The following is a 12581-nucleotide window of genomic DNA, read 5'->3' on the forward strand; positions in this document are numbered from 1 at the left end:
GCATGCCGGACAGCTGTCGCCCGACGTTAATGGGAGATTACGACATGTGGGTAGTGGCTAGGTGGGAACGCGGGTGGTCCCTTGGACCTTGGGCTGGATCTTGAGCTCGCGACGGAGAGGACATGGGGAGTGGGATCAGCCGACTTGGCTGCCACCAGGGACGTGTGGGACAAGGTTGCCGGCATCACACCAGGTTGCAGGATGGCTTATTATAATAAGCGTGTGCAGGACAGAAGAACGAGTTGGCTCTCGCGACACGGGCGTCTCGGTAACTGGACTTTGTGCTTCAGGCACGGGCTTGTTCATGTCGGAAGCGAGCTCTGTTTCGAGAATCAAGGAATCGGCGCGCGGCGCGTGTGATTATGATTATGAGGATGGGAGGGAGGAGTATATACTGTACAGACGACAGTGTGGGAGAGGGGTCGGCGCGTATAATTAGTGAGTAGAGTTGGTAGTGTGTCCAGATTGGGAGTGCATGTGGCGCACAGCTGTTGAGGCGTTGAGGGGCATGAGGAGGGTGGAGATGAGAGATGAGAGAGAGGCATGGAGAGAGGTGTGAGAGCCGAAAAGCAGACCAGACAAATTCGAGGCATGAGAGAGTTGCAGGATCAGAGGGAGGGGAGGGAGGCTTGAGAGGCTTGAGAGGAGAAAGGAGAAAGGAGAAAGGAGAGAGAGAGTAGTCTTATTAGCAGCTCTCAACTACCCGTGACTGCGAATCCGTTCAACCCCTGGCCCTGGATATCACTTTCTTAACCCTGCATGACCTGGGGGTGCAGTGTCAAGGCGATTGGGCAGTTGAGCGCGAGGCGACATGCTTCCGGGTCGTCCCTTGGGTCTCGTGCCGTTTTGACGCCTCCTGTGTTGCCTGCTGCCTGCTGCCTGCTGCCTGGACCGAGTCGTCGCGACCCATCAACCAGCCCTCACCGCCCTCGCGCCCTCCTCCTCTCTCTCATCCTCCTCTCCCTCCCTCTCCACTCGGCTCTACTCTCCCCCTCTCTCTCTCTCTCTTTCTCTACACCAAGCTACTGTACACAATATCCACCTCGTCTTGACGCTACTCGACTTTGAACAAGTAGTAGTTATAGTTGTCGCACAGACTCCCCTCCTCCCCTCCACCCACATACCATCCAAACGTCCCTTCGGCCCGCAGTACGTACCGCAGTGCACGGATAAACACGTCGGCGCGCGCCCCGCCACTCGCTCACTCACCTCCCTCCCTCCATCCCTCCTTTCGTCAAGCGCGTCGACAGGCCCCTCTCTCTCTTTCACTCTCCTTCCTTCCACTCCTTCCATCCTTCCATCCACCCATCCACTCTCTCCACAATCATCACATCCTCCTCCTCTCCTCAACACCTCTCCCAACTCTTCGTGCATTCTATTCCGCACTCCTCCTCCTCCTCCTCCTCCTCCACCTCCTCCTTCTCCTCAACGCTCCAACCCCCCACTCCCCGACACTCCTCCTCACACCCACATACTGTAGCCATCTCCACACCCACACCAACACCCACCACACCCACCACACCCTCCCCACCGTTATACCTTGACCGTCATCGCCTCTTCAACCTAACGCGCGTCGCGCGTCAATCCTCCCTCTTTCCCAACTCATCTACTGTACCCAACCACACATTTCCCTCGCGCATCCATCCCCCTCCTCTGGCCGCCAATTGACTGCCCAACTGGCCAACTGCAAACCAGCACAACTTGGGGCTACACCATGGAAGACATGGACATTGACTCGCCCCTCCCCTCGGGGCAGCAGCAGCGCGTCGATTCGCAGCCACCACCCAACGCGACAGCCGTGTCACAATTGACATCCCTGTCATCCCAATCTACCCCCGCTCACCCCCCGGCATCTCCCCCTACCTCCCATTCTGAAACAACACAACCCGCCGCCACTACTCAGCCCGTAGCCGCCTTTCCGCCATCATTTACCCAGCCCCGAGAGCCACCCCGGGATAACACTCAGTCCCCAGCCCTGCCATCTCCATCACCCCACCACACCCACACCACCCAGCCCTCGCAATCATCCCCAGCTCACTCCCCGGTCACTCATACCTCTCCGCCGCCCCACACCCCTCCTCCTCCTCCCTATCAGTCCGCTCAGTCCACACAGTCCACACAGTCTATCCAATCTACCCAACCCACTCAGTTCACCCAGCTCGGAGGAGCCCGTGGTGGCGACGCCATCGAGACAGACCCCCCTGCCTCAGTCGCCAACGGTCACGTCGCTGACGCGCCCTCCGCGCCCCTGAATGGAACAATGGTCAACGGCACACACCGCGAAGACGATTCAAGCAGCAGTAGTGGCGCAAGTGTTGCGCCCAGTGTGAGCGCCACCACCGACGCCCTAGCCGATCCAACTGAAGATGACCTCGACCGTTTTCTGCATCGCATGGATCAGGAAAAGGTACGTACATTCGCCATCCGTTGTCATTCTCGTCGCGTCCATCCATACCCGTGCGCTCCACCCCGCTCTCATAGCATTGGCTCGGCGACGCGCAAGGCTGAGTAGCGCCTGCCATCGTTTGACATCCGTCGCATGCAGCGCCATCCGGCACCCTTCCGGCTCTTCGGACACGTCGCTGCCCGCTGCCCGCTGCCCGATGCCCGCTGCCCGTCGCCCGTCGCCAGGTGCGAGGTGCGAGTGGGCGCGTCTCGCTCTCACGCATCACGCACGCGCCCCGACGCGTGGGCGTCCGCGTGTGCCTCTCCACACGCGTCCTCACATCCCTTCTTTTTGCGCATTCATCCTGTGCCGAAACGCGACGCTCGCTCACACGCCAGAAACTTGCGCAACTTCAACAGCGCCTCGAGCTGGCGAGCATTAAAACCAATCATGGTTGGGCGGACATGAGCATCAACGAGATTGAGACGGTGAGCTTTGGCGAGTGTTAACCCAGAGCTGACAGCAGCGACTGCCTCATGCCGAGCAACGCCGTCCTCAAGTTGTAATTCCAGGAGGACGAGGGATCGCCTACGAGCCGCCTTCGCCCCAGCGTCCTTGGCAACTGGCCGACAGTCTTTGGCAGAATCTCCCAAAGCCAGGGCAGAACGGAGCACCCCCTCCTCTCTACCCCGTTACTCCTGGATACGGACGTCGTCCTCCACATGCCATGCACGCGCCGTCGCACTCGCTCCCCGGCGGGCTGCCCAGCCTGGCGTCACTGCAAATGCCCGGAGCGCCCCCGCCTCGCGGACCACCACCTGCCAGCCCCCGCAGACACGGTCGCATGGAGGAGCACCTTTCGCGGCCCACTGCACCACCGATGCGCCCTCCTGGGTACGGCCATGGGCGAACGCAGAGCCACCACTCGGGCAAGTATCCGCCGGGCTTCAGCAATGGGCACAACGGCAGCAGCGCCGGGCACCGTCGCTCAAACAGCAGCATTTCGAGTATGCCCTTCCTTGGAAATGACCCTTACCCCGTGGCGTCGCGGCAGAAGAAGGTGTCCAAAAAGCGTTCACAGTCGCACAGCAACCTGCGCGAGAATCCAACGACGCAAGACGTTGATGCTGCGCGCGCCTTGACGTCGATGCTCGAGGCCGGACGTTCTCCAAACACGCCATCGCACGAACGGCTTCCGAGCTTGGGAGAGTTCTTCCCTCCGCCTCACGACCACCAACGTGGGCCGCGGCTTCCGCCTCTTCAGTCGACGGCGAGCTTCCCTCCTGCCTTCCATGGCGATATGCACCCTCCGCGGCAGCGGGCCCAGAGCTTTGCTGCCGACCCGCGCGACCCTCGTGGTCCTGGGCGCACGCTTCCGCCTCCGATGGGCCCACCCGAGCTGCGCGCGCCGTCAAGTCACACTCGCAACCGTGGCACGAGCATGGACTCGAGTGCGGCATTCCGTGGCGGATTCTGGCAGACGCACAACGCCAAGCCGTTCGGAAGGTCGCCGCGGGACTTTGACCGTGAGCGTGAGGCGCGGGAGCGTGATCGTCAGCGTGAGCGCGAGCGGGACCGCAGCGAGCGCGAGCGCAACTCGGAGCGTATTGATGAGCGCATCGAGGAGGTGATGGCCAATCGCCCCGAGGAAGATCAGTCGGCCGTTGAGCTCATGATGTTCCTCGCGCAGTCTCCCAGTCCGGCACGCGAGCGTGCCCCGAGTGACACGCCGGCTGCGTCGTTTGGAGGAACAGCACGTGTCCTTTTTGCAGATGACCCCCGCGAGCGCGACCAGCGCATTCGCGAGCCTGCTCCCGGCCCCCGACCCGGCCCACCATCGCTTCCAGCGCCTCGGCTGCGCTGATCCGATCTATCCATATCTGTGTCCTTTAGGCTTACACGTTGCCACTTGTAGTTGTACTACTGGATGACGACCATGTATAGTACTCTTGTTTCCGATTGGTGCCACGTCTGCGGGAGCAGGGTGGGTTTCGTTAGCACACGCCTTGGTCCGGCACATGCCCTGTGTCGCGTCGACGTGCTTTCAGGAGGGGAGGCGAGGTACGGTGTTGCGCATGTTGCGCATGTTGTTGCGGGCATGAGAAGTGACTGCGTATGTCGTGGTCCGCGATGCATACCCCGACGCAGCACAGACAAACCGCATCGATCTGTGCCAGCCAAATGCAATGGAATCAAGCTCTCGATCAGTGCCACATCGGTGTTGGACCGCATGACATCACCGCTTATTCCCGCCCCCGCTAGCTACAGTATCCAGTCCACCTGTGCGCGTGCGGAGGTCAACACGTCCCAAGCCGCCATGACCGCCCCGCCGCCCGCCCCCATCCCCGTCCCCGGCCCCGGCGACATCGACGCGCCCGAGGGCGCGGGCGATGCCGAGACCACCCAGCCGCCGCGCACCGATGCTACGATTGAAGCGACCCAGGCTATCGCCAGCGCTATCGCCAGCGAAACGAAGACACAGAGCGAAGAGCAGCCCGTGTACGTCGGCACGGGCACGCCGCCGCCGGGCGCCGCGTCCTTGCTTCCCGAGGAGGGGGGCGAGGCTGCGCTTGCGCGCGCGGCGCGCGGCGCGACAGCGCTCGCGAACCAGGTCGCGGGGCATGCGGGCGTCATGGTTGACGAGAGCGGAAGCCTGGTGATCAAGGTGGGTTAGGGAGGAAGGGGGGGGTCCAAGGCCGTCGCGTTGGACTGTCGACTTGTGCTGCGCTTGACTCGTTGCCCGCCCGCCGCACGCGCTGACTCCAGCCCGCGCTCCCCCGCGAAATCGCGTTCTATCAGCTCGTGCAGACGTCGCCGCGCAGCGCGCCCCTCGCGGGCCTCAAACCCTTCCTCCCCAAGTTCTACGGCACGCTCGCGCTCACGGGCCAGCTGGAGGGCGGGGCGATCGCGCCGCTGCCCGGCGCCACGAATGTGCCCGAGAGCATCGTGCTCGAGAACCTGACGTACCGCTTCGCGCGGCCGTGCGTGCTCGACGCCAAGCTCGGGACGGTGCTGCACGCGCCGGACGCGAGCGCGGATAAGAAGGCGCGCATGATCAAGAAGGCGGGGGAGACGACGACGGGGTCCGCCGGCCTGCGCCTCACGGGCGCGTCGACGTGGCATGCGCCCTCGCGCGGATACATCAAGACGCCGCGCGGGTTCGGGTACGCCGCGACGCTCGCGGACCTGCCGGAGGGCATGCGCCGCTTCTTCCCCCTGCCGAAGGATGCGTTGCCGTTCCTCTCAGACGAGGGCGAGACGGGCGAGGCGTATACGGACCACGCGACGCCGCCGCGCCTCGCGGCCCGCTTGCTCGCCGAGCTCGACGGCGAGCTCGCGCGCCTCGAAGACGCGCTCGGCCGCATCGAGCTGCGCGCTGTCGGCGCATCCGTCCTCGTCGTGTATGAGGGCGATGCGGAGCGGCTCGCCGCCGCGTTCGAGCGCTTCGACCGCCGCCGCGTCACCCTCGCGGCGAAGAGCCTCTCCCAGGACTCGGAGGAGGAGGGCGAGGAGAGCGAGGAGAGCGAGAGCGAGGACGAGGACGAGGACGACGAGGACGACGGCGACGGCGCGGCCGCGGACGCGCGCCGCGCCCGCACGTGTCCCCCCATTGTCGTTAGGCTCATCGACTTTGCCCATACGTGGCTCGAGGAGGGCGAGGGTCCGGACGAGGGCGTGCTCCTCGGTCTCCGCACGCTGCGCGGGCTCGTCCAGGCTCGTCGTGCCGAGGTCGAGGCTGCGATAGCGTGAGCGGAGGAGTTTTCATAGTCGTAGTGTATGTTTTGGGAAGTTGTTCTGCAGAGGTGGTTTATGGATGGAGAATGAGCGAAGGTGAGCGAGGACGTGAGCAGGGCTGCAGGAGGTTTGACACGTCAGTCGGCCCCGTCGGTCCGTCGGGCTGCACGCCGTGAGCATGCACGGCGACACACTAACCTTATACCCCTTTCTTCGAGTGGTACATCTTATACACACAGCTAGTACAACGTGTCTGGCACCGCGCAGCAGTATACCGCCTACATAATGGTACACGCGCCGCGCTCCATGTCGATTTCGTCGTTGCGCGTCGCCCACCAGCTCGGCCGCCGCGAGTAGCGGTCGTACGAGGGCACGCTGTCGCGCTGGCGCTGCTCGAGCTCGCGCTCGCCCGCCTCGCGCGCCTGCCGCCACTGCAGGGGCACGCCGACGCGGCGCCACGCCCAGAACGCGCGGATGACTGGCCGCTCGGACAGCTCGACCGACGTGTACCGGAATGGGGCGCCGCGGTAGTCTGCCCATCCGCGGCGCGGGCGCGTCTTGGGCGCGAGCCGGTCGTACGCCTCAGACGAGAGCGAGCAGTCGATCAGCGAGATGATGCTCTCCGGGCCAGGGTGGCGGCGATGCCACTCCTTCATGACTGCATCGTCGGCTTCGGTGCCCTGTTGTCAGTAGTGCTCCGGCTCTCGCTCACATCCGCAATGAGGACTTGGAGGTTGGGCAGGCCCTCGATGAGGCGCATGATCGCGCCCTTGGAGACAAATTTCGCGTTGCCAATACGCAGCTCGATGAGACGGCTTTCTTCGAGCGGCGAGCCACGGCACGCCCCGGGGATGAGCTCATGTAGGAGCCGGTCCTCGACGCCACCGTAGCGCCCCGAGCCGTCCAGGTCGATGCGCTCGAGCTTTGGCATTGAGCGCACCAGGCGCGAGAGAGTCGGCGGCGGGTCGAGGTAGAATACCGACTCGAGGTTGGCTGCCTCGAGGATGCGCATCTCGGGCACGCGGCCGACGAGTAGCTCGATCGCTTCAGGCGTAAGCCCCGTGCAGTTGGAGATGACGAGGTGACGGAGTGAACTGGGCCTGTCGCGTAGCGCAGCGACGTACTCCTGCATGTCACGCATGCCTATCCAAGAGCATCCCATGAGGTCGAGGCACTCAAGGTTGGGCAGGCAGTCCGGGATGTGCTGCAGAAGGTAGCCCGAGGCCATAGGGAGTCCGGCAACGCGGAGAGTCTTCAGCGCCTGGCGTTGCGGTGGGGTGAGGGAAACAATGAATTTATCAATGTCGAGGAAGCGCAGCTGCCAGCAGCGCGAGACGTCGAGTTCCTCTAGAGCATCAATCTTGTTACGGATCGCGTCAAGCGTGTAAATTGTGGCCACGCGAGATCCCTTTAGGTTCAGCGACTTGAGTCCTGGTGCGAGGGTGAGAAGGTCGATAAGCTCTGCCTCGTGGACAGCGTTGCATCCGCGGAGATCGAGGGACGCGAGCGACGAGAAGCAAGGGAGATGCAGCTCTGTACGGTCGACGAGGACCGGGCCCTTTACCGCTCCAAGACCGTGGAGCGACAGCGTCTTCACGCACGCGCGGGCGTTGAGGAGGATCGTTTGGAGCGTCGCGGATGGAAGCACGCTCGCGAACGGTGTAAAGTCGCAGTGTGCCCATAGCTGCCCGTCGAAGCATAGGGAGCGCCACTCCTTACTGACGCGGGAAATGCGGATGAGTTCGCGGCGTCCGCCATTCAGGCCGTCCCAGCGGCCGTTGCCTTCGCGGCTCGCCCAGTCGTCCAGCAGGGTGCGGAATACGGCAACCTTGAGCTCTCTGGGTAGCATAGTCCCGAAATGGTCGATTGGCTGTGGCGCGGGTGGCGCGCGGTAGCTAAGCGTGCCCCATACTAGTTCGTCTGAGGGCAACGGGGCCGCCCCTTGCAGGCCGGCGCTCGCAAAGGCGACGTTGAATGGCGGTGAGAGGGGCGGCGTACCAAGACCAGCAAAGCTCGAGCGTCTGCGCTGCAGACGCTCCCTTGCGGTCTGCACGATCGACTTGCCGCGGGCACGACGTCCAGGCATGATACCTACGTCGTCGTAGCTGTCGGCATCGAGCGAGGCGAGGGCACTCAGTTGCGCGCTGGAACTTACACTGCCCACGATGGAGGGAGAAGGCGACGACGCCGACGTCATGCTCTGCGCCCTTGAGCGGCGTGTGATGAGACTCTTGAGCCGCTGCCTCGGCGATGTGCCCGGCTCATCGGCTTCCTCGTCGTCCCCTCTCAGCTGCCGCAAGCTGCTTTTGGACCGTGCGATCTGCCGCCTCACTACAGCTCCGAAGCTGGAACTTGGTGACGTCGGTGTGCTCGCCCCCGATGCGGGGGCGGGTGTCGCCAGTGGCGTCGTAGATGCGGGGTCTGGGGCTTGGGCAAGAGGCGTAAGCTGGGGTTCGGGGTGCTCATGGACTGCGGCATCGCCGAGCTCGAACGTGAATGGGGTGCTGCTACGCCGCCGATGTCTGCTGGGCTCGCCATAGCTGCCTGGAAACGAGGAGACTGGTGCAGGTGCGGGATCGAAGCCTGCTGTGATGCGGCGCTTGCTGGGCCCTATCGCTACGGGTGTGGGGCCTACTAGGGCGAGGATGGCGGGGGTCTGTGGGGTGGCCAGGGATGGAGATTCGGGCGAGCCCGACCATTGCCACTCCTCGAGTTGGGGGAGATCTGGCGGCGGAGTGGGGCCGCGCGATGGACCGCGTGAGGGTATGTTGACGGGGGCAGTGGGAGCAAGCATGGCGAGAGAATGGGAGGTGGTGGCAGAGGAGCAGTGTGAAGTGGAAGGTGAGATGTCAAGGTGAGATGGAGTGGCGAGATAAGGGGAGTGGGGATGGAAGCACGGTCACGAGAACGGTGTAGGGAACCGGGGATCTGAGAGGAAGGGATGCCGATGGCGAGGCGAGTGTACGGAAGCGGCAGGCGATGGGTAGGCGGGGCGATGGGCACGGCGATCCGTGCAGGAGCGTGCAAGAAGAGATGGGGGGGTGATGTGAAGGGCTTGAGATTGAGCGGAGGCCGAGGGCGGGGACTGGGGCGGGGGCGGGTGGGGGTGGGCAGTGCTAGTGCTAATGCAGAGATGGACAGTTCATCCGCATGCACACCGAGATCGGCGGCCGCACAGCGGTGGGAGGAGGAGAGGTGGCGCGGAGGGAGAGTGTGATGGGGAGGATGGAGGATGAGGAGGAGGAGGGAGGAGGAGGACAAGTGAGAGGATGGGGGGGGGGGGGGAGGTGGGTCACGAGCTCGACTGCGGAGAGAGATGGGATTCAAGCGGAGGCTCGGCCGAGCACTAGAATAATACCATGAGGAGATGAGGAGGATAAGATTCCGTGGCATGCTGCTCGTGTCTCGGACATCCTCCGAGCTGCTCGGAGAGAGGCAGCTGACTGCTCTCGAAGACAAGGCCAGAGTGCACGACGAGAGGGTGACATACTCCGCTCACGCCTCTTGAGCAGACGTCAGCGGGGCGGCCTCGTTCCTCGTTCGATCGCTCACTCTTCATACCAATCCTCATTCGCAATTGCATCACGGATCAAGCTTCAACTCCAGTGTTGAGCAAATCTGCAGGGCCCATTGGTGGGAATGTCAACGGCGCCTCTCACTTCATCAGCTCCCACGACAACTCTGTGTCATCTGTCATCTGTGAGACATGGCATATTACATCGTCAGGGGGGGCGGGCGGATGACGTCCGCCCTCTCACACACTCGACGGTGAGGGCATGGGAGGAGCTTGACGACGTTGCAAGTGAAAGACTAGCGCCCAGTCTCGTGCTCATGCATCATGCAGAAATGTGCTGACGAGGCGCAACAATGTTTGGCGGAATCGCACTTTGCAGCCCGCACAACCCTGGAGCACGCACCCAGAGCGGAAAGTCAGCTCAGAATGTCGGGAACAGCCACCGCGTGAGGTGGAATCGAAGTGGAATGGTGCAGATGCCTACGTGATGCTGTCTAAACTACATAAAGCTGCGGGCGCCACGGCGCGCCATCTCGACAACCTTCCAGCCGCCCGTGAGCTCGTTGTCCACCTCGCTCGGCACGCGCGTGAGCACCATAGCGTACCGGCACGCCTCGACCGCGTTCTCGTCCCCGACCACCGCCTCGCCAGTCTTGGCCGAGCGGAACAGCAGGATCTCCTGGCTGGCAAAGCTCACCACGAAGACCGGCACGTCGTTGTCCAGCAGCTTGCCCTGCGCAATGTCCACGTGCTTGATGTCCAGCACGCGCGAGTCAGACACCAGCCCCTGCTTGATGTACTGCCCCATCGTCGCCCACAGCACGTTGAACGTCGCCTCGCCGCACCACTGCTTGAGCGACTCGCGGTCCGCCGAGAGGTACGCGTCCACCACTTCGGGCACGATGTACTCGCGCAGCTCGCGCGTGAAACCGTCCATCGTAAAGTCCGGGTCCATTTCGCGGATCGTGCGGATGACCTTGGCGGTCTCGTTCTCGTCGAACCACCCCGCAATCGTTGATGTGATGGAGCGGAACGTCTCCACAGCAGGGTTCTCCGACTCGTAGTACTGCTCGCGCAGACGCTGGTACGTCGGGTTCTCCTTGATGAACTGGAAGCGAGTGGAAGATGTGTCCTGCTTGTCCGAGAGGACAAGGGCTTCACCAGCTCTGCATGTTAGTTTTACTTCTCCTTCTCAGCACACAAGCGTAGGGCAGCCGCCGCAGCGCCCCCGGCCAAACACCGCGGTACTCACTCGGGGTTCTCAGCCACCCGCTTGCTAGTCTTCCCGGCCTTGATGCGGCGCGCCTCCCGCCGCCTCCGGCGCTCCTCCTTCTCCACATACCCGCCGTAGCGGAGGTTGGTGCCGGCCGTGTCATCGAACGCCTCCTCCACACTGGCCGCGATGGCCTTGTACACCTCCGTGTCACGGATTGGTGCGGTGGCGTGGTCGGCGAACATGGCAACCGAGTTGGACACGCGCGCAATCGCCTTGAGCACCTCCGAGTCCTGGAGTGCGCGGGACACGGCCTCGTTGACGCTCACACCGGCCTTCTTCAGGTCTTCGACGGCCGCAGCGAGACGCGGGTTCTCCTTCATCATGTTGGTGATCTGGCGTTAGCATTGAGCGGCATGTGACGGTCTCCGAGCAAAAAGGCGTAATGATGCAGCTCGAGCCGCGCCAAGAAGTGCAAGAAGCAACATGAGGCCGGGGAGGGTCGAGCGGCGGAGCTTATGATCGGCTTCCACGGACATGTGTCTGATCTCGACGGCCTCCCCTGGCTCATCTGCTCTCTCGACTTTTCTGCCCCAACGTCGTCTCGCTTTCCCCTTCTCCCTCTCACCATACTCCTCCAGCTCCACGCTGACTCACCCTCGTCCGCTCATACATCTCGCGAGCCTTCTTCATCGCCTCGCTGTCGGCCATCTTGTCGACATCGCCCTGCAGCTGCTTGACGTTCTGCTGCCAGCCCTGGTTCTTGTCGATCTCCTCCTTGAACACGCGGAGGAACACCTTGAACGGCGACTGCGGGGGAGCCGCCGAGTCATCCCACCCGCGCTTCTTCTCCTCCTTCTTCTCCTTCTTGCTGGCCTCCTCCTTGGCCTCGTTCAGGCGGCGCGCCGAAACCGAAATGGGGCGCGCAGCGTACGCGGTCGCGGTAGAGGTCGCGGAGCGGCGAAGAGGCGCGCGCAGGGCGCGCAGAGATGACCCGGGGTTCATGATGGATGGAAGAGTGTGGAAGAGTGAATGCCGTTGGGCCGATGGAAAAAGACAAGGTCGTGCCTGAGGTTGTCGCCGAAGTAGACCCGCCGAGCTGCGAGCCGAGGCGCTTGCTCAGTTCCGTTAAGGGCGGCTCATATAAATGATGTACATGAATGCAATGATGCTGAGGAAACCAGAGAAGCAGATAACTAAATTACGAGACGTATACTTGTCGTTGCAGAAGGGGCCGTTGGTGCTCCCCGCCCAGATTGGCGAGCTCACGGAAACGCGCCATATCGACACGCGCCTTGAACACTACAAAAACTGCCGTCAGCGACGCTCAGGGGGAACTCACCGTGCGTCGGATCGTGGCTCGCCGAGGCCATCGGCTCAGCTTCAGAGCAAATGTCGAAGCCGGCAGCACAGTGTGCGCACCGAAGCCATATTCCGCGAATCTGATCCGCGTGGATGTCGCATAGCGTTTCCTTGTGCAACACATGCTTGAGATACGATGTAGGGTCGCGCGGATTTAGCACAGCTGTCGCAGGCACGGCGCCCACTCGTGTGCGGTACTGAAGTTAGCTTGCGATAGCGACCTGAAGAGTCACTTACCAGGAGGGGCAGAAGCGGGCGAGAACTCTGCAGAGGCATGTGTACAGGCCGGTCAAACTTGAAGAAGACGTGCTTCGCGTCATGCACCCTGTAACTGCGAAGCTCGCAAATCGAGCACAAGTTGTACGGAACTG

At 62.9% G+C, this 12581-nt stretch overlaps 4 protein-coding genes across 4 annotated transcripts; 2 read left to right on the plus strand and 2 right to left on the minus strand.

Moving 5' to 3' along the window:
- Positions 1–1714: 1714 nt before the first annotated feature.
- COLE_06001 (uncharacterized protein) lies at positions 1715–4250 on the plus strand (the record flags this gene model as incomplete). Its single annotated transcript, XM_018425090.1, has 4 exons — positions 1715–1798; positions 2150–2407; positions 2785–2874; positions 2913–4250. 4 exons carry the CDS (start codon positions 1715–1717, stop codon positions 4248–4250), a joined length of 1770 nt encoding a protein of 589 aa, XP_018282466.1.
- A 453-nt stretch (positions 4251–4703) lies between these two features.
- On the plus strand, positions 4704–6136 carry COLE_06002 (uncharacterized protein; the record flags this gene model as incomplete). Its single annotated transcript, XM_018421862.2, has 2 exons — positions 4704–5051; positions 5153–6136. 2 exons carry the CDS (start codon positions 4704–4706, stop codon positions 6134–6136), a joined length of 1332 nt encoding a protein of 443 aa, XP_018282467.1.
- Positions 6137–6703: 567 nt separating this feature from the next.
- COLE_06003 (uncharacterized protein) lies at positions 6704–8915 on the minus strand (the record flags this gene model as incomplete). The annotated part of the gene is made up of 4 exons (XM_065626450.1): positions 6704–6739; positions 6834–8680; positions 8732–8845; positions 8876–8915. 4 exons carry the CDS (start codon positions 8913–8915, stop codon positions 6704–6706), a joined length of 2037 nt encoding a protein of 678 aa, XP_065482261.1.
- Positions 8916–10134: 1219 nt separating this feature from the next.
- On the minus strand, positions 10135–11853 carry COLE_06004 (uncharacterized protein; the record flags this gene model as incomplete). Its single annotated transcript, XM_018421864.2, has 3 exons — positions 10135–10801; positions 10888–11243; positions 11506–11853. 3 exons carry the CDS (start codon positions 11851–11853, stop codon positions 10135–10137), a joined length of 1371 nt encoding a protein of 456 aa, XP_018282469.1.
- Between the last annotated feature and the right edge of the window lie 728 nt (positions 11854–12581).

This window comes from Cutaneotrichosporon oleaginosum, assembly GCF_008065305.1.
Source record: "Cutaneotrichosporon oleaginosum strain ATCC 20508 chromosome Unknown ATCC20508_contig05, whole genome shotgun sequence".
In the NCBI taxonomy this organism is placed as follows: domain Eukaryota; kingdom Fungi; phylum Basidiomycota; class Tremellomycetes; order Trichosporonales; family Trichosporonaceae; genus Cutaneotrichosporon; species Cutaneotrichosporon oleaginosum.